Raw genomic sequence first — 19,585 nt, forward strand, 5'->3', positions numbered from 1 at the left:
ATCTCAGCGCTGAGCTCCATGTGGTGGAATCGATTCATCATCCTAGCAGCTCTCGTCATTGTTTCCAAATTCACAGAGGATCCTCAGGATGCTTCTCAGTATTACTGCAAGGTGTGGGGACGTGGCATGTGGTCTCACCAGCAGCTCAATGCCACTGAGCGATGCATCATGGAGAACCTCAACTACCGCATCATGCCCCTTTGCGAGGATGATTGCCTGACGGATGCCATGGTCGACATGCAACTCGCTGCCCAGCAGCAGCCTGACTGGGAGCTCAATGAGTACATGCCCATGGATAGCGATGAGGAGAGCGACGATGGAGCAAACATCAGCCACTACATGCCGAGTCACTCTCGTTCAAAGACTCTCGGCTCAGGCTCAGCAGTCTTGGGACTAGGTCTCTCACTCACTCCAGTCGATACTCCAACAGCCGAGGTCAATCACGCGACTACCCCGCAACCATCGGGGCTCTGCAACGACTACTTCAACCATTACCAGGCACAAGATAATTGAAAAAAAGGAAGAAGGGCGTTTTCTGACTTTGGGCATTAACGAGGCGTTACCGTGGATACCAACTCATTTAGCGATTGTTTGTGGATTTGGACTTGATCCGGCGTGATATGCATACGCATCCTATCTATTGTGTCGTTTTGGGAATCTGTCCCTGTTTTTTTATTCTTTTCACACCCTAATCGGGAGGGATTATAGGGTGAAAATAGCATTCTACGGACATTTAAGTTTCTATTATCAAGGAACAGGTTATTGGCATTGGCCGTTTTCATTGGCGCGGGCCTGGATGGATGGGTATAGCAACCATGGAGGCTAGAAGTACACATACCCCTTTCCGTATATTCTAGTCGATCAATACATATTGTAATGTTCTATAAATGGCATACTCGGTTCCGTCTCCCGCTCTTGGCGCACGTTCCAATGTCAAATATCAGGCGATATGGTGCCAACATTCCTCGCCAGTATCCACCTCCTTGCTGCCCATGTCTCATTCAAGGTTCACCGTAGCCAAAAGCTCGTGATATGATTTCGATAAATCACTAGATTATGCCAAGGATTGATGGTCCGGCAATTGATGCCGGCTTTGTGATTATATCTAATCTATTCTGTGTTATCGTCGAAGCAAGATGTAGATATCCGTGGTGTATGACTGAATTGGTGCCGCTCCTCAGATACTAATTTTAGGCTCTTGCGACGAAGGATGAACTTTCGGTTATTAAATGAATCATTTCATTATTTCTCCCAGTGACTTTGGTAATGACTGAACACTCCGATATATCACTACGTCAAGGACTCAATCTTTTCAACTTCCACTCTTCCGACTCGGCTCCCTCCTCCTTCTCATACACAAACCGATCGTGAAGTCTGCTCTCCCTCCCCTGCCAAAACTCAATCCTGTCGGGAATAACCCTCAAACCGCCCCAGAAGTCAGGTACGGGAATCTTCTCCTGCCCTTCAAATCGCTGCTCAACGTCCTTCACCCACCCCTCCAGCTGTTTGCGTCCATCGTCATCTTCACCCTGCGGCTCGAGTACTTGACTCTGTTTGCTGGCCCACGCACCGATCCTGCTCCCCCTCGCACGCGTGTCGTAGTACTTCTGACTCTCCTCCTTTGAGATTCTCTCCACACGTCCCTCAACGTGAACCTGGCGCTGCAGAGCTTCCCAGAAGAAGAGCATTGCCACGCGCGGGTTGGACGCTATGTCTGCCGACTTGCGTGAGGTGCCGAGGTTGGTGTAGATGACGAATCCTCGGTTATCGAGCTCCTTGAGATAGACAGTGCGAGATGAGATGCGACCCGAAGGAAGAGAGGCAGTGGATAGGGTGCATGTCTCTGGGTGTTCGACACCAGAATCGTTTTCCTGGGCACGCGAGAACCAAGAATGGAACTGGGGGATGGGAGATTCCGAGTTAAGCTGAGAGCGTACAAGAGTGCCCTTTGTGAACTGCTCTGCCTGGCCTGTAGCTTGATGACCCGCAGGGGCAACTATGAAATGTTAGCCGAGAGTAGAAGTGAAGCAGAGTCATGATAGTCATGGTCACGTAGGAGGGGTAAGAATACTGTTACATACAGATGAGCTTCGAGGTATCTGCTGAATGAAGAGCCATTTTTGCAGTGGAAAAGAATCTAACGCTGGTGTTTAGTGTCAGAAGACGCATTGATTGATTTATATATGAATCTGTTCGCTGTGAAAGATCATGCGATAGGATTAGGTTGACTCACAAATGACCTCTGAGGCATATGATGAGATGGGATGTTTAAGAGGGAAAAAGGTACGTACTGTGTAGTACGCAGTGGAGTCATGACATCTTCGAAGGCCTGTCTTGAACCTTTTTGTAGGGTGACATTTGAACATGCAGGAACAGAAAGAAGATGCAAGAAGTGACCAACAAGTCTTATTCACGCAAGGATGATAACCCGGCAATAGCCATCATGAAAGACTATAAGCAAATAGCTACTCCTTGATATAGTAAAAACACCAAACAGACAAAACACAAACAAACACAATACACGACACAGAACAGACGGAACGCACAGATAAAGTAATTAAGTAATAACATTAAATAAACGTATACGATACGTATACGACGTACATACATATAATATACATAACGTACATAACTCATACGCAACGACGTGAGTCGCGTTTACACATTCTATAACATCAATGATCGTTCACGGTCATAATCCGGAATGCTTGCTAACGCACGCAATTTTCTATCCGGCTTTCAAAAAGCAAATATTACAAATTCCCAACCCAAAAGAAACAGAGAAACCCTGTCATGAAACTTTTCCAAACCCATCCATCACATAATTTACGAATCAGCCATAACCAGCGCCAACAAAGCCATGCGGCAGTAGAGGCCATAGCGCATCTGAGTAACTTGTTAGCAAATATGATTGGTAAAACTTGGGAGGCATGCTTACCTGTCGGAAGTACGCGGCCCTCTGGTCAAAGTCAACCTCCTCAGCAACTTCTTCGTTGCGAGGAAGGGGGTGCATGACAATGCAAGAGCTCTTGGCATGCTTGAGCGAAGCGTTGTCCACACGGTAAGAGTTCTTGACTTGCTGATACTCCTCCTCAGTGGGGAAACGCTCCCGCTGCACACGTGTGCAGTACAAGACGTCACTGCGGGCCAGGATCTCAGGAGTAAGAGTCTCAGACTCGCAGAGAAGTTGGCCGGAAGCGACGAGCTGCTCTCGGACCTTGGGGGGCAGAGCCAAGGACTTGGGAGCAACAAGTTGGACCTGGACTTGGTAGTGTCGGAGCAGGTACACAAGAGAGTGCACAGGTCGGCCGTAGAGAAGGTCACCAAGGAAGGTGATGGTCAAGCCCTGGACGGTACCCAACTCCTCACGGATGGTGAAGAGATCGAGGAAGGCCTGGGTGGGGTGCTCCTTGCTGCCGTTGCCACCGTTGATGACAGGGACAGGGCTGTACTTCTCGGCAACGTGGACGCTAGACTCCTCGGGATGGCGGAGGACAACAGCATCACCGTAGCAAGCCAGAGTGCGGAGGGTGTCCTGGAGAGTCTCACCCTTCTTGACGGAAGAGTGAGAGGTGGAGATGGCGATGGTGCGGCCACCAAGACGCTGCATAGCAGCATCGAACGACGCCGAGGTGCGAGTAGAAGGCTCGTAGAAGAGCGTGGTCAACAGGCGACCTCGGAGGATGTTCAAGACACCCTCACGCTGAACACCAAGACGCATCTCCTGTGCAACAGTGAAGAGCAGATGGAGATCAGCTCGGCTGTAGGCCTTGACGGACAGAACGTGAGTGTTCTTGAACGACGAAGGTCGAGCCAGAAGCTGCTGGAGCGAGGAGCTGACCATAGGCTGGGGCTGCAGACCAGGGGCGAGCTCACCAACAGGGGCAGCATCAGAATCCACACCACGAAGGCGGTTCAGAGGCTGGAAGTTGGCCAGCATAGAAAGGCGACGGTCTCGTGGGGAGTCTGTGGCCTGGGCAATTGAGGTGGTAGGCTTGGTGGGAGGCGACATAGGAGGAGCAATGTGTGAAGACATGTCCTTGCCCTGAGGCGAGACCTTCAGGACCTCACCGTCGAGGCAGACGGTGGTGTTCTGGAAAGTGACTCGCTGAACAGAGCCGCGCATGACACGGCCCTCAAAAGGAGACCAGAAGTTGCCAGGAGCCAAGTTGTAAGGGCGGTCAATCTCGGCCTCAATGGTAGTTCCAGACTGCTCGTGGAGCTCAAAGATCTCCATGGGGTTGGTGTAGAGACGGTCCTTGATGTCATCGACAGTAAGGCGACCCTCAGCAACAGAGGTCAGGAGAAGAGGCAGAGCATCGTAGATACCCATGTGAGGATCACCCTTGTGGCCGAGAGAAGTGGCCAGGCGGTAAGGGAGACTGCCAATGGAGAAGACATCGATGGTGGACAAGTGCGCCCAAAGAGCCTTCTGGTCAACAGCGGTAGGAAGACGCTCGCACTCGGGGTACTCGTCGCGAGAGAGGTAAAGCGAGTAGATGGAAACATCGCAAGTAACCTGTAGACCCTTAGCCTTGCTGAGAGCGATCAGCTTGATATCGTCCTTGTTGGTAACCGAAGTGACGTGGATGCGACGGTTGTGAAGGCTGGCGAGCAAAAGAATGGAGGCCAGATCGGTCAGCTTGGCATCAGTGACAATTGGCTTGTGGTTAGGCCAAGAGTCGAAGTGAGCAGTGACAGCAGCGACCTTACTGATGTTGCCAGAGAGGTGGTTGAAAGGAATGAAGAGAGATCCAACCTCGCCAGTAACATGGCTGATCTGGTCAGCGTTGTCTGAAGTAGCAGCGACAGAGAAGTTGTAATCGCAGTAGCCACCTCGTCGGCTGTTCTGCTGAGCAGTGTTGAGAGTGAGGGCATCAGTGATGGCACCATCGACACCCAGAGGCATAACTCGGATCATGCTGAAACCGGCAGAGATGGACGCCTGGGTAACGGTCTGAATGTCGTCGCTGTTGGCAGAAGCAATACCAGGAACGAAAGCAGCGATGTTGATAAGACCAGGCAGAACAATGGTTCGGTGGCTGGTCTGGTAATCGCGCTTGGAAACCTCCAGCTCAAAGTGGCGGGCAATGGCCTCGACGAGGATCTTGGCGTTCTTGACGTTGGTGACAAGAGGAATCTGGTAATCAACAGCCATACGACGAGTCTGGTATCCCTTACTCATGTAGTTGGCAGGACGGCGGTACTTGTTGTTGGAAGGCAAGTTGATGTACAGATCGATGGTGTTCTTTGCCAAATGCTGGGTGAGCGAGAACTCGGAGCTACGGTCCTCCTCCTTGCCAAGAACCTCAAGGTACTGGCACTGAACGCCATGCTCCTGGAGGAAATCGGCGGTACCGGAAGTAGCAAACAGCTTGTAACCAAGCTTCTCAAGCTTCTGCACAGAAGGAAGCATCTCACGCTTGTCCTTGTAAGAACCAATAGACAGGAGAATGTTCTTCTTGGGGATCTTGAAGCCAGTAGACATCAAAGCCTTGAGGTAGGCCTCGTTCTTGTCAACACCGAAACAAGCAACCTCACCAGTAGAGGCCATCTCAACACCCAGAACAGGATCAGCGCCAGAAAGACGGGAGAAACTGAACTGAGGCACCTTAACACCAACACAGTTGGGGGCAAGATCAGTAGGAGGGTAAGCCTGGAAAGGCTGGCCCATGATAGCCTTGGTAGCCATCTCAATCAGATCAACACCCATAACCTTGGACACGAAGGGGAACGAACGCGAAGCACGAACGTTACACTCAATAACCTTGATGTCGTTGTCCTTGGCAATGAACTGAATGTTGAAAGGACCAGTGACGTTGAGAGCGGCACCAATCTTGCGAGTGGCCTCCTCAATACGCTGGATAGTGGTAGCCTCCAAATCCTGAGGAGGCAGGATAAGGGTAGCATCACCAGAGTGAACACCAGCGTTCTCGACGTGCTCAGAGACGAAGTGACCAATAACCTTACCGTCCTTAGCAACAGCGTCCATCTCAATCTCCTTAGCGTTCTCAATGTACTTGGTAATAACGACAGGGTGGTCTCGAGAAACCTCAACAGCCTGGTCCAAGTAGTTCTTCAAATCCTTCTCAGAGTAAACCGTGTTCATAGCAGCACCAGAAAGAACATAAGAAGGTCGAACCAGAACAGGGTACGAAACCGCGTTACAGAAGTCCTGAGCCTCACTGAAGCTTGTAAGCTCCTTCCAAGTAGGCTGATCAACCTCAATACGATCCAACATACGAGAGAACTTGTATCGGTTCTCCGCATTGTCAATCATCTCAGGAGAAGTACCAAGCACCTTGACACCAGCACGGTGCAGAGCCAATGCAATATTGTTAGGTGTCTGTCCACCCATAGCACCCAAAATGCCACTCGAGTTCTCCAGCTGATAAATATCAAGAACAGTCTCAAGAAGAATGTTCTCAAAGTACAGCTTATCTGCTTCATCGTAGTCGGTGCTGACGGTCTCCGGATTAAAATTGACCATTATAGTCTTAAATCCTGAAGCGCGGAGTGTTCTGATGGCTCTGACTGAACACCAGTCGAATTCGACGGATGAACCGATGCGGTAGACACCGGAGCCGAGGACCATGACACCGTGGTCGTCGAAGCTGACGTCATGCTCGGAGGCGTTGTAGGTCATGTAGAGGTAGTTTGTGAAGGCAGGGAACTCTGCGGCGACGGTATCGATTTGCTTGACGAAGGGCTGGATGCCGGCCTCGAGACGCAAGCGACGGACGGCAATCTCGTTGGAGCTCCAGAACTTGGCGAGCTGACGATCGCTGAAGCCGAGACGCTTGGCCTGGAGGAGGATGGAGGGGCTGGAGGTGATGTCGGTGGTGCTGTAGCCGGTCATGCGCTTGGAGAAGTCGCTGAGACCCTTGAGCTTGGTGAGGAACCACTTGTCGATCTTGGTAAGCTCCCAGATCTTGTCGACGGTGTATCCTTCGTGCATGGCGTTGGCAATGGCAAACAGACGTTGGTCAGAGGGGGTCTGGAGCTCGTCCTCAATGCTCATGAGGGCCTCGGTGTCGTTGAAGCCCAGATTGTGGGGGTCGATGGCACGGATCGCCTTCTGGATGGCTTCCTCGAATGATCGACCGATGCTCATGACCTCACCAACACTCTTCATAGAAGAACCAAGCTGGGTAGACACACGAGTGAACTTCTTGAGATCCCATCGGGGCATCTTGACCACGCAGTAATCGAGCGAGGGTTCGAAGCAGGCACAGGTGGACTTGGTGACTGAGTTCTTGATCTCCTTGAGAGGAATGTTGAGACCAAGCTTGGCAGCGATAAAGGCCAGAGGGTAACCGGTGGCCTTGGAGGCGAGAGCTGAAGATCGGGACAGACGGGCATTGACCTCGATAATGCAGTACTCGCGGGAGAAGGGGTTCAGGGCATACTGAATGTTGCATTCTCCGACGACGCCGAGGTGGCGAATGACATTGACGGCTGTTGTTCGCAGCATGTTGTAGTCCTCATCGGACAAAGTCTGGGAGGGGGCGACAACGATAGAGTCACCAGTATGGATACCGAGGGGATCGAAGTTCTCCATGTTACAAACGGTGATACAGTTGTCCTGAGCATCACGGACAACCTCGTACTCGATCTCCTTCCAGCCCTTCATACTGCGCTCAATAAGAACTTGGGGACTGGCGGCGAAAGCCTTGTTGCAGAGCTCCATGAGCTCATCCTCGTTGTTGGCGAAACCACTGCCGAGCCCACCGAGGGCATAGGCGGCACGCACGATGACGGGGAAACCAATGTCCTTGACGGCGTGCATAGCCTCGTCAATGTTGTTGGCAGAAGCCGACTTGGCGCACTTCTCGCCGATGGAGTCCATGCTGCGGGCAAAGAGCTCACGATCCTCGGTGGTGATGATAGTGTCAATGGGGGTACCAAGGACCTTGACACCGAGGGACTCGAACTCGTCCTTGAGCTGGATACCGACCTGGAGGGCAGTCTGTCCACCAAAGGTGACATAGATGGCATCGGGACGCTCGTACTGGATGACCTTGCGGACGAAGTCGGCGTTGACAGGAAGGAAGTAAACCTTGTCGGCCAAACCCTTGGAGGTCTGGATAGTGGCGATGTTGGGGTTGATGAGGACGGTGTAGATGCCCTCCTCCTTCAAGGCCTTGATGGCCTGGCTACCAGAGTAATCAAACTCACCAGCCTGACCAATGCTGAGACCACCACTGCCGAGAACAAGGACCTTGCGGACCGAGACGCGAGGGTGGAGAGCCTCGTTCTCCTCAATGGTGCCGCCAGGGAAGTGGACGGGGGTCTTGAGGAGCTCAGGCTTCTCGGCGCAGTTGGCCATGGTGTTGATGAAAACATCGAAGAGGAACTCGGTGTCGCGAGGACCGGGAGTGCTCTCGGGGTGGAACTGCACACTGAAGTAAGGCTTCTCAGTGTGGTAGATACCCTCGTTGCTGCCGTCGTTGGCGTTGACGAAAAGCTCCTTCCAGCCGTTGGTCAGGCTGTCGGTATCGACGGCGAAACCGTGGTTCTGAGAAGTGATGTGACACTTGCCAGTGACCATGCTGGTGCAAGGAATGTTGTGGCCTCGGTTACCGAACTTCATCTTCTTGGTGGTGGCACCAGCAGCACGGGCGAGGAGCTGGTGACCCAAGCAGATACCAAAGACGGGGATCTCGTTCTTCTCGAGGACGGAAGCGATGTTCTTGACGGTGTTCTCGAGGACGGCGGGGTCACCGGGACCGTTGGAGAGGAAGAGACCATCGAATTCGTCAATGGCGCTGGCAATATCGTAGTCCCAGGGGCAGACAAGGACTTCGACACCACGCTTGAGGAAGCACCTCAGCTGGTTGAACTTCATACCGACATCGAGGCACAGAACACGGATAGTACGCCCTGACGGGTGCTTACGGGCGACCGATTGAGGTGGCTTGTAGAGCTTAGGCTCCTTAATGGACACTACATAAATAATGAGCATGCGTCTCCAAGTACGAAACGCTAGAGGACTCACCTTCTTGCACCAAGTTCTTGTTGTTGGGGTTGACCCATTCGACCTGCTCAAAGTGGTCGAGAGGGAGAGCAGCCAAGGCACCATCGACTTGGCTGGTGACAGCGCCGTTGGTAACGCCGCGCATCTCAAGGCGCATCTTTCCAAGCATGCTACCCTTCTCACGGATCTTCTTGGTCAAGGCACGGGTGTCGACGCCGTACATGGCAGGAACACCCTGCTCCTTGAGCCATGTGCCGAGAGAAGATGTGGCAAGGAAGTGAGAGAAGTCCTCGCCAGCATATGAAGCTGTGACGAGACCGGCAATGTGGATCTGGTTAGACTCAAAGTGAGCAGGCAGGTCGCCCAGGAGCTCATCCATGGCCTCGCGCGAGGGAACACCATAGTTTCCGACGAGGGGGAAAGTGATAACGAGGATTTGACCTCGGTATGAGGGATCTGTCACAGACTCGGGATAGCCCACCATGCCTGTTTGGAAGACCAGCTCTCCAGCAATGCTCTTCTGGGCACCAAAGCTGTAACCTTGGAAGGTGGAGCCATCCTCAAGCTCGAGGCAGACGAGGCCATCGTCCTCGGCGCCAAACTGACGAGCAGAGGCGGGAGGTTGAGGAACCAAAGCCATTGTATTGTTTGTGATATAAAACTGAAACAAAAAAGAGAGAAAGAGCTTCTGTGCTGGATGATGATATCAACCAAGACCCAGATAAACGCGGGGCACGAAACGTCGTGGAGGGGTCGCCGCGGGAGGACAGGGAGATTGCGAGCGACGGGCCGGCAAGTTAACTCGTTTTCAGAGCTACCCTGATAAGGTCAGAAGCTACCTCGCAATCATTAGCCTCAGCAAAGAGTTGCGGAAGAAGAGGATGCTGGAAGAGCGAGGGTTTGGGGAGGAGGAGGAGGAAGAAGAAGAGGTTCTTGACGAAAGCGGCCCTGGGAAACTTTTTTTTTTATCGCTTGGCTTGACTGTCTTACAAGGTGCTCCCCGCTGTGGGTTTATGAGACGTTTGATTGGCCAATTCAGCAGCAGTTCCCTAATGGCGTCCAATTATAGCATCCCATTAATACCTGCAGGGACACTAAAATGCCCCGCCATGCCTTGGCCGAACCTCACAAGCCTCTCCACAAGCTGCGCAACAGCCTTTCATCATGAGTGATCGACCATGAGAGATGGTTGGACTTTGAGCCTCGAGAGTGGGTTTATTAGATCAGCGGTCAGGGTTAAGCCGCTCCGACAAGATGGCCATGGAAGAGCACAAGCTGGCAGGTGGCGGGGAGGCTTGATATGGCTCCGGTAACGGAAGAATCGTCTCTGATCGAGGCATGAAGTTGTCATGACAAGGTCTGTGGTACCGAGACAAAGCCATGTCTGACATTGTCATGCATGCAGCACACAGCGAACCGTTCCGGAAGCTACAAAAAGAGTGCGTTGACAGGGTTCTGTTCATTTTCACTGTTAAAACCTAATCTGCGCGCTGTAAAATCTTGGAAATATCGGCAACCAACCACCCCCAAGATCCCATCAAGAGCTCGAGCCCAGGGCGGCAGTGAGAAAAAGCCGCGCCGTATCACAGGCTAAAATTTAAAATAAAAAAAAACTAAAAAAAAAACTCCACTCATCATCCACCTCCACAGCGTGAGAGAGAAAAAAAAGATTTTTTTACTTCAACTGTGCTGTCATTGGGCTAACTAGCCTGGCTTCCAGTCCACTTTGAATCTTAGTTTCACCCGAGTCGTTCAGATGCATTGAAAAACTTGACTGCAGAGTCTCAGGGATGAAATTTCAGTCAGTTTTATTACGTAGTTTGTCATTCTAGGCTAGTTCTTGGGTCCATTGGTTTTTGTACCCCAAAGTTTAAGTCAAGTTTTCTACTTACTGGGCCCATGTATGTATGTAGTCAAGTTAGCTTGTGGGCATGAGATGAGGCTCGTGCCACGCGAACACATGGCCATGTCGTATAATGTAAAAAGAGATATCACTGTTGGAAGAGCCTTCAATCAAAAACTGAAGAGCCAGAAACTGATGTACCGGCCCCTATACGATAATGGTGTTAACGTTCACGACTGATAAGATTCATCGGACTGGACAAAGTTGTACGACTGTTGTTCACAATGTACAATTGGTATTTCAAACTGGACCATCGAGGAAATACCTTCAATATAATAATTTTAATAACCGTCCATTAGTTCCTTCATAAAGTCCTTTGATATGCAAATGAAATCACCACCGTCAGACAGATACAAGCTCATCATTGTGCAAACGCTTCTCAGGCAACGCTGTTCTTGCAGTTAAATTCCACCCGAGTTCCATATCCTTCAAGCTTTTCAAACCAAGCCAGTAACATTCATTATACTGAAACAATATGCAAATGCTATTCTTTGAAGAATGAAACACAACAACCCAACCAGCGAAGGGGAAGTACTCCTGTCTGAAATGTCTATAACCCATCAATGTACACCTTGCTATCTTTTTTTAAAATCAATCTGGCCATGTCCAGCTATGGCATTGGAGGTGCCCCCATATTGGTCATCTTTGGTGTCCTTTGAGCTGTGGGACTGGCCTGGCTTCCCATCATGTTGCCAGGCTTTTGTCCACCCTGTGCGTTCGCACGGAAAACGGGCTCTTTCTTAGGATCGAACCCGGGAAAGGCGGCTTGTAATCTCGAGTAGAGGTCCTTAATACTATTGTTTCGCTCTTCGCGGTCTGCCACTGGGTCGATATTGTTCTCTATGCCTTCAATTTCTGGAGGCCGGAGTTTGGCAGAAAGATTTAGGGGTGGTGCGTTGAGATATGCTGGGCAAGGTGGAACTTTAACCTCGGGCTTTCGGTCTGCAAGTGCCGCCATATAAGATAAGTTTGCCTGCAATCGCCTCATACATCTAAGGAGTACTGTTAGTCATTTAACAAAACTTCAAATGAAAAGGCTTACTGAAGATAATCATGCTGTAGCTGCGCTTCCTCCTCTGACGGCTTGTTGTCTCCCGGAATTCCAGCCGCAGCGCTTTCTTTCTTCAACTTCTTTTGCGTCTCCTGGATTTGAATCGATTCGTACAGAAGTTCATGGTTGATGTCCAATAACAAAGCAAAACGTTCCTTGTCGCGGGATTCTGTTCCAGGACTTAGTGGTACAGCGGCTGATGAGCTGCCATTCACGGCTTGCCCCTGGTTTGAGAAAGTTGGAGTCTGAGGTGTTGTTAAAGCCGAAGGCGGTTGTTGTTGCTGGACCTGTCCCTGCATTTGCCCCTGCGGTTGCTGGGGCTGTTGCTGCTGTAGTTGTGGAGGTTGCGACTGTTGTCGTTGTTGCTGCTGTTGCTGGTGGTTTGTGGGAGTTTGACTCTGCGGTGGCTGCTGGGGAGTCGGGAATTGGCCCTGTTGAGATGGCAAGGCATTGTTTGGTGTCCCTTGTGCTGCGCTTGGGGGTCTCTGCGGAGTAGAGACCTGGCCCATACCAGCGGCGTTAGCAGCTTGCTGCTGCTGCTGCTGCTGCTGCTGCTGTTGCGCCTGTGCCTGTGCCTGTGCCTGTGCCTGCGCTTGTGCCTGCGCTTGTGCCTGCGCTTGTGCCTGCGCTTGTGCCTGTTGCTGTTGCTGTTGCTGTTGCTGTTGTTGTTGTTGCTGTTGCTGTTGCTGTTGCTGTTGCATTCGCTGCATCATATGGGGTTGTTGGGGCATACCGCCCTGGTTCATCGGAAAGCCTTGCATGCCTCCACCCATCATATAGTTTGGCGTGAAGCTTTGAGGAGCGACCGAGGAGGGAACGACTTGGCCGTACGGGTTACCGGAGAATTGCTGCTGAAATCCTGCCACTGTGCACAACATGTCAGCCACTGAAGATGGAAGTGATAAATAGCGTTGCGTCGCGTCAGGTTATGGTTTGCGCCGCGCTTTCTGCCAGTCGCGCAATTGCCCCGACATCGTCAAAAGGCTTCTGGCGTCGAATACAGTCTTCACGACAAGCGCGTGCTCAAGGGCTTGGTCGAGTGTCGCGTGCGAATATAGAGATTGGACCTACTTTGACTATTGGCAGCCATATGTTGCATGCCTGCGTTGGGCATCATACCTCCAGGACCACCAGCCATCATTTGAGGATTCGCGCCAGGATTAAAGCCTCCCTGCGGAGCCATACCGGCGAACTGCTGCTGCTGGTTATACATCATCTGTTGAGCGGCTGGCTGAGCTCCAGATTGCTGCTGTGGGGCAGGGTTGTTGAAAGAGGGAGCAGCATTGTTGCCAAAGTTGTAGCCGGCGGAGTACATGACGGGCGTCAAAGGCGTCAGTGTAGCGCTTCAGGCGGCAGCGCTTGATGGGCTGGGCTGGGCTGGGCTAAAGTATGCTATGCTATGCTACGTATGGATGCTGTAACAGCGGCGGACAGCAGCCAGCGTATAGTGGGAGTGGGAGGGATCGGACACGCGTGTGTGAGCGAGGACAGGCTTGTAGTTGGCTGTTGATGGAACACGGATGGGGTCCAATCAATCTGTCAGGTTCGATTCGGTGAACGAATGACGGGTCTGGTCTGGAAACGTCAGGTCAAATATGGGCGTGAGTCGTGGGCGTGAGAGTGGCAGCGGGAGTGGGATTGGGAGGCTGGGCTGGTCACTTGTGTACAGACGCGGTTCAGTTGGCTCCAGGATTGGAAATGAAAATGAAACCTGGAGCACGTCTTGGACGACAGAGATGTGGCTGTGTGGGGCTAGTCGTCGTACCTGCCTGAGTATTGGTTGCTCTTAGCTGAACACTCAAGCAAGGAGTTCAGGTTATGCGAATGTCATATCTTGATAGTGTCTTTTCACTTATTCTACTAGTTTTGTTTATTGTACTCTTGACAGCCAAACTATTTTACCGTTAGGCCATGAGGGAAACCCGTTTATCATTTGACCTGTATTGTTCTATGGAAACAGTATCGAATTACGGATACAGCTCGAATGCTCCGCAATGCGCCCAAATACTGTTTATACCCACTCGCCCCTGTCACTTACATCACTTCGTGGTGATTTACGATTTTCAAAGTCTAATACTGACTTTATCAGTCACAATAGGTAAAGTTAAAGAAGCAACCTTATTCTCACATGTTCAACGCCAATACTTGCTCGGCATATACTCTGCAGCTACCATTGTCTTCAGCAAAACCTAAACTTACATGCCACATATCACTACCCTGTACCACGGGCTCCTCTGGTTCCATGACGGTAATATCAAGGAGCCGTATTAGGGAGACACATCAGCTATACATTAGAGGCTCAGAGTTAGGTGCTTACTAACAGGAGGAGCTGGAAACACTGATTAAGTAGTTGCGTAATTTGGTCGTCTTGTTTGCAATGAATTGAGCTTTGATTGCTTGGGACTATGTCTAACATTTCTCATCCATCACACGAGGTGGCCAACCCAAGGATATTTATGATGTGACTGCCACTCACCTTTCATATTACACCATGCTTTTGTTTCAGACCGACAAGTCAAAAACTTAACTGTGCTAGGCGTATTGGCATGTAGAAGCCAACGGGGGATGTGTTACAACTGGGGTATTTACAAGATACAACACAACCAGGTTGTCGAAACTCCACAGCTTGGTTTAAGAATAGTTTAAAACCCGGCATACTATCTCAGTCAGCTGTATTGGTGATTTTGCATAGTTACTAGGCATTTCATCCTGAGGGGATTGAAATCTCAGAGTAGGTTATACATATAAACCTTTGTTTTGTTTCCATGCTGCAGCCTTTATTCTCTGATTTTCGTCATGTCGTTCTGGCGTCGACTTTTTAAGGTGCTGGACTTTGCATGTGACTTTCCGCGATCGTGTGGGGCTGATCCCGCCGCACGTGGACTTTGCATGAACGTCAATCATTCAACCTTGTCCTTTTTAAGTATTGCTTGGTATGATCAAATCTGAATATTTGATAACTATAATAGGCTCAGGGACTCTTTGGTTCAAAGGAGGAGAACGGAAGAGCAAAGAAAGGATGGAAACCTATATAGGTAGTAAGAAGTAGAGTATGCCAAGGTTTCCTTAAGGAAATATATAATCAAGTTTTCGTCACTTTGAGGAAAGAAACTGTGTTTGATCGGTCCAGATATGGGTATAACCGGCCAGGTAGCAGTTCCATCTGGCTGTATGCTGATGGGTTGACTGAGCGCAAAAGACGGGATAAATATGATTATGCGAAGCCAAATATAGCAGGACAATAACTTGACCTTCACGGATGCTCATTATCTGGAATCAGAAAGTGAATATATCTAGGCATACTGATCGATACCGACTTTCAACATTGGAATTTCCAGCATGGTATCCCTCTTGCCTACATACTGCTACACAGCAAGCGTATCAGAAGTAGTTATTTGTTTCAGTAAGTTAAAGAGTATACTCACATGGTATGAAGTGCAGCGATGCAAAGAATACCATGAAGCAGGAATGTAACGTAAATTTAGACCTTATCAGGGTACGATGTCCACTCCCAAAACCACTGCTTTTTTGTGTCTAGGCCACAAACTTGCCTCCACACCCACCGCAAACTTCACCAGAAGATTCTATCCTTATCCCCGGCCCAAAATTCTCGATAGCGACGCGAGTCAACTCTGTAACTTTGAGGCATCGTAGCTCACACACGGCGCATATTCTCGATATATCTGGAGCCATGATGGCAAGACCCGTTGAGGCGCAACGGGCTATTCAAGATCGTTAGGAGGATAATTCTAGGGGAGAGTTGGATGCTCAACTTACCAAACACATGTCCATTCTCGCACTTGGCTTCATCCTCCTCCAAACGCAGCGCTGCATCACAGAAAACACAGTTTTGGCGCACTGCAATATCTTTGAACTGCTCCCTGAGAGGCGTGTCATGTAGTTCTGGTGAGAACTTGCTCGTGGAAGTAGCTCCAAACACATCGGGCCCGTTCCCATACATCCATTCCCAGACTTGCCCTTCAGTTGTCAGTTGTCTTGTTGGTGCAACTGTACCAGATGCCTCATCGCGCTCTTCATCTCTTCGTGAGAACATCAGCTTGCATAACGCTCTTCTTTCTGGGTGGATAGTGCTGTAGCGTGACACAAGTACTGCCGTTGTCCCTCCACCAGGTGAATGCGCCAGACCCCAGATGCGGTACCTCGCTTCTGGGACCTGCAGCTGTGATGTATCCTCCTCCATCATATCGTCTTCTGAGTCATCCGAGTCAGAGTCTATACCCTCTAGGGCAATCGCCCTGGGTACGAGTCTTGTTGTCTGTCGTCGGATTCTTGCCGCCCATTTGGGTACAGAGGCCTCTTCGTTAGGGAGATTTGTTTGGAACCAGTCTTGGTTGCGCATAGTCGCTGATAACCTGACTATAGAATAGTTTGGAACGGACCCTTCCGTTGCATAACCCTGATCATGAATCATCAATCCTAAGATATTATTAGCTACAGTCGTCAGTGCTTCTTGAAAACTTACCCGTGATAGGGTTTGACGAGAGCACTTCGCTCTCCTTGGGGTATGTCGTTGAGCACTCCCAAGTATAATGAGGTTCAGGTGGCACCTCAGGCTCGGCCACAAATGAAACCTGAAACGGCGTTACATTGAAAGGTGTGGTGATTACACCTCGAGCTGTAGGTTTATCACCATTGTAAACGATCTAGAGTCAAGTTAGTAATGGAATTCTTTGACATCAGAAGCATTGTACCTGATCCTGCCACTCCACGTATGCGTCGGTAGAAAGAAACATGCAGATAGCTGTTGTGTCTGTGCTATCGACTTCAATCTGCGGAGATTGGCCCCTTTCCCAGTTACCTATGATAGTGACTCTCCGGAATCCGACATGGTTCTTGGCTAGATACGCGAGTATAGCTGTACGTTTACCATCACCCCAGAACCAAGGACTCCATTTCAGAGAAAAGGCGCTTCCGTGTGGAACATAATCTGGATCTGTAATATCCACGGCCTATTCCGGGTTAGAATCTTTCCCAGACAGCTCTATGATAGCTTACATCTTCTTTGGTGTGTCGACCTTTTCCATCGAATCGACTGACTTCCCGGATGTCCCAGATAGCCTCTTCGCTAGCAGGATCGATCTCTTTTTGCCGAGAGAAGAGTTGCACTGTCATGACAGCAACCTCTTCCATATCATTGCAGTATGCCAATAAGCACCTGCCTATATCGATCTCCTTGGCCCACGAGAAAGACTGTATCCGCTCATTCATATTTCGGTAACCATCCTCCTGATTAGTATCCGGCAGTGGAAGTTGAGCCCCGAGACCCCAAAGTGTCTTCCACGCCTTGAAACTCCTAGTTCGCATGCCTGCAATCATGGCAGATTGCCGGTCAATGTGTTCTCCGATTGCATAGATGCATCCACTTGTAGAAAGCGCCGTCAGGATGGGCCGGAGATTGCATCCAAGTCCGTTTGGTGACCATTCCAATCTCACAATCTGGCAGATGGCAGCACCTGAGCCCGTTACTAGGCCGCTCCCTACACCGGGAAACCAGTTCTCATCATTTGCTGGTGGCCCTGCCACTCTGATGCCTGAAAAGGAACAAAGCTGAGCGTTGATTGTTGGATCTGGGCGGATCAAGCCTGAGGCGCGGTAGGAAAGCGTGTACTGGCTTGGTAATTCTTCATCTTCCATTGCATCATCTGGACCCCCGCTCCTGGGGTATTCTGGTAAGAATATATAAATTGTGTCATCTGTTGAGACCGCAAGCTCAGCATCGCAAGACCATGCAAGGGCGTGTGTTGTAAGTGGACGCGACTTGAGATGGATGGTTTTGAGAGGCCTTGTCTAAATATTTTGAGTGGTCAGTATGTAGTTTTATTCAGTCTCTCATTCAGAAGTATATGTAAATATTCATCCATTTTCCTTTCAGCATGTCGACAACCAGATGTTTCTCCGTAGAGGAGTATTCTGAGTAAGGTATTGTTATTTGTCTTACCTTTGATTTCTCCATGCTGACTGCTGTTAAGAATTCTGACTAGGAAAGTTCGTGACCGACAGAAAGAAAAGAAAAAGAAACTCCTGTCAATACCGAAAATACGTGACTGCGAAAATGCTGGGTTGCGACAACGCAAAACTGAGATTCTGTTCCAAGGTACCAAGGTACGTGCGAAATGTTTAACACCAACGCTGCTGACTAAGGCATCTAGAATATCTTCACCAGAAACTGGTGCCGACGTCTAAATGCCTTAGTACCTGACTGCACCATCTCATAGGTGATTGATACGGTTTTAAATAGATAATTAATAGAGACAAACTTCATCAGATGCTGGCTTTTCAGATTATCCAATTTATGTTATTAATATGAAAGCATAAATACGCCGTTCCTTTTTGAAGACGCCATTCTCCCTGTTTCTCATGCCATAAGTATATAGTAGTCATTATAAACTCATTCGATTACGATATTTAACCCTCGAGGAAGGACCCCAAGGCCCATAAAAGACCGCAGCCTGCAAGTGCCGTTGCGCCAACGACCTTCTTGGTCCACCAGTTATCATCTGTCAAAGCCTTTGGCTTTTGTATCTTTCTGACAGATCCAGTTGGGACACTGGCGGGTGCCTGTGCAGAGACCTTCTCTCCGGCTTCTTTCTTGCTAGCCTCTGCCTCCTTTTGTTGCAATACAGCAATCTTCTTGCTGAGCGCCAGGAGATCCTCCTCAAGGGTCAGGTTTCCGCTGCGATCGACCTCGACGTTCTGGATATTGCCGAAGAAGTCTGTGATAAGGCGGCTACGGGCGTTTTCTTCACCACCGGGGAATAGATCGTATCGCACGCCTGCATGGGAGTGGATCTTGCTGTAATCGTAGCTGTCAAACAGTTCGCCGACTGTCTTTTGACTGTTAAGGTCCTTGACGTTGTTCTCGAGAAATTCCAGGTTGTAGTATGTATATCGATCAATGACAGCGACTCCGACGTCGTTGTCAGCGTGGTGCGAATAAGATGATTGGTCGAGCTTGGAGGAACCTGTGGCGATAATGTTGGGAGAGTATAGTCTGCTGTACATGGTGTTCGCCTGGCAAGTGTCGATCATGAAGAGTATCTCATGGTATCTGAAGGAAACGTTAGCATCAGATTAGCAGGGATATTGAGACTAGGACTCACCTCTTCTTCTCCCACATCTCCTCAAAGGCGTTGGCGAGATCGAATGCGCCAATCTCCTCAGCATCCTGAAACTTGAGAAACTCATTTCCACCGTGGCCCGTCATGTACACCAGAATGTTGCTTCGATCATCGGTAAGGAGGCGCTTACTTCGAGGCATCTCGGCGCCAACGCGATCAGTCAAGAGGCGAATAAAGTTCTCGACAGTGACCTCATAGCCACGGTAGTCCACCTCAATGTTGTCACCGTAGAGATCAACGGCGCGATCGGAGTTGCTGTAGACGGTTCCAGGGAAGGCATTGCGGGGATTGCAAGCCATGTCATCGGGAAGCATGAGGATGATCTGGGAGTCGGGAATACCGAGACGCTTAACGGTTCGGTACATGGAGAGGACATTGGCGAGGTGGCGGTAGTTGAACCAGAACCGCGATGTGCAGACCAGAACAGCCCAGTTGCTGGTATGTTCGGCGAAAGCGGTTGTTGCAAACAGAGCCGCTGCCACGAGGGCGTGGAACCAAAGGTTGGAGAGCTTCAT

At 50.1% G+C, this 19,585-nt stretch overlaps 6 protein-coding genes across 6 annotated transcripts; 1 reads left to right on the plus strand and 5 right to left on the minus strand.

Moving 5' to 3' along the window:
• Positions 1 to 18: 18 nt before the first annotated feature.
• FGSG_13615 (uncharacterized protein) lies at positions 19 to 513 on the plus strand (the record flags this gene model as incomplete). The annotated part of the gene is made up of 1 exon (XM_011329766.1): positions 19 to 513. One exon carries the CDS (start codon positions 19 to 21, stop codon positions 511 to 513), a length of 495 nt encoding a protein of 164 aa, XP_011328068.1.
• A 767-nt stretch (positions 514 to 1,280) lies between these two features.
• Positions 1,281 to 2,118, minus strand: FGSG_09639 (pyridoxamine 5'-phosphate oxidase; the record flags this gene model as incomplete). Its single annotated transcript, XM_011329767.1, has 2 exons — positions 1,281 to 1,996; positions 2,082 to 2,118. The coding sequence occupies 2 exons, from the start codon at positions 2,116 to 2,118 to the stop codon at positions 1,296 to 1,298; spliced, it is 738 nt and encodes a 245-aa protein (XP_011328069.1). The 3' UTR covers positions 1,281 to 1,295.
• Positions 2,119 to 2,826: 708 nt separating this feature from the next.
• Positions 2,827 to 9,617, minus strand: FGSG_09638 (uncharacterized protein; the record flags this gene model as incomplete). The annotated part of the gene is made up of 3 exons (XM_011329768.1): positions 2,827 to 2,886; positions 2,939 to 8,946; positions 8,999 to 9,617. 3 exons carry the CDS (start codon positions 9,615 to 9,617, stop codon positions 2,827 to 2,829), a joined length of 6,687 nt encoding a protein of 2,228 aa, XP_011328070.1.
• A 1,873-nt stretch (positions 9,618 to 11,490) lies between these two features.
• Positions 11,491 to 13,246, minus strand: FGSG_09637 (uncharacterized protein; the record flags this gene model as incomplete). Its single annotated transcript, XM_011329769.1, has 3 exons — positions 11,491 to 11,872; positions 11,923 to 12,796; positions 13,003 to 13,246. 3 exons carry the CDS (start codon positions 13,244 to 13,246, stop codon positions 11,491 to 11,493), a joined length of 1,500 nt encoding a protein of 499 aa, XP_011328071.1.
• Positions 13,247 to 15,465: 2,219 nt separating this feature from the next.
• On the minus strand, positions 15,466 to 17,905 carry FGSG_09636 (uncharacterized protein; the record flags this gene model as incomplete). The annotated part of the gene is made up of 6 exons (XM_011329770.1): positions 15,466 to 15,653; positions 15,709 to 16,368; positions 16,415 to 16,595; positions 16,644 to 16,901; positions 16,948 to 17,739; positions 17,891 to 17,905. The coding sequence occupies 6 exons, from the start codon at positions 17,903 to 17,905 to the stop codon at positions 15,466 to 15,468; spliced, it is 2,094 nt and encodes a 697-aa protein (XP_011328072.1).
• Positions 17,906 to 18,357: 452 nt separating this feature from the next.
• Positions 18,358 to 19,585, minus strand: FGSG_09635 (GPI-anchor transamidase precursor; the record flags this gene model as incomplete). Its single annotated transcript, XM_011329771.1, has 2 exons — positions 18,358 to 19,000; positions 19,053 to 19,585. The coding sequence occupies 2 exons, from the start codon at positions 19,583 to 19,585 to the stop codon at positions 18,358 to 18,360; spliced, it is 1,176 nt and encodes a 391-aa protein (XP_011328073.1).

Source organism: Fusarium graminearum, chromosome 4 (assembly GCF_000240135.3).
Source record: "Fusarium graminearum PH-1 chromosome 4, whole genome shotgun sequence".
Taxonomy (NCBI): Eukaryota; Fungi; Ascomycota; class Sordariomycetes; order Hypocreales; family Nectriaceae; genus Fusarium; species Fusarium graminearum.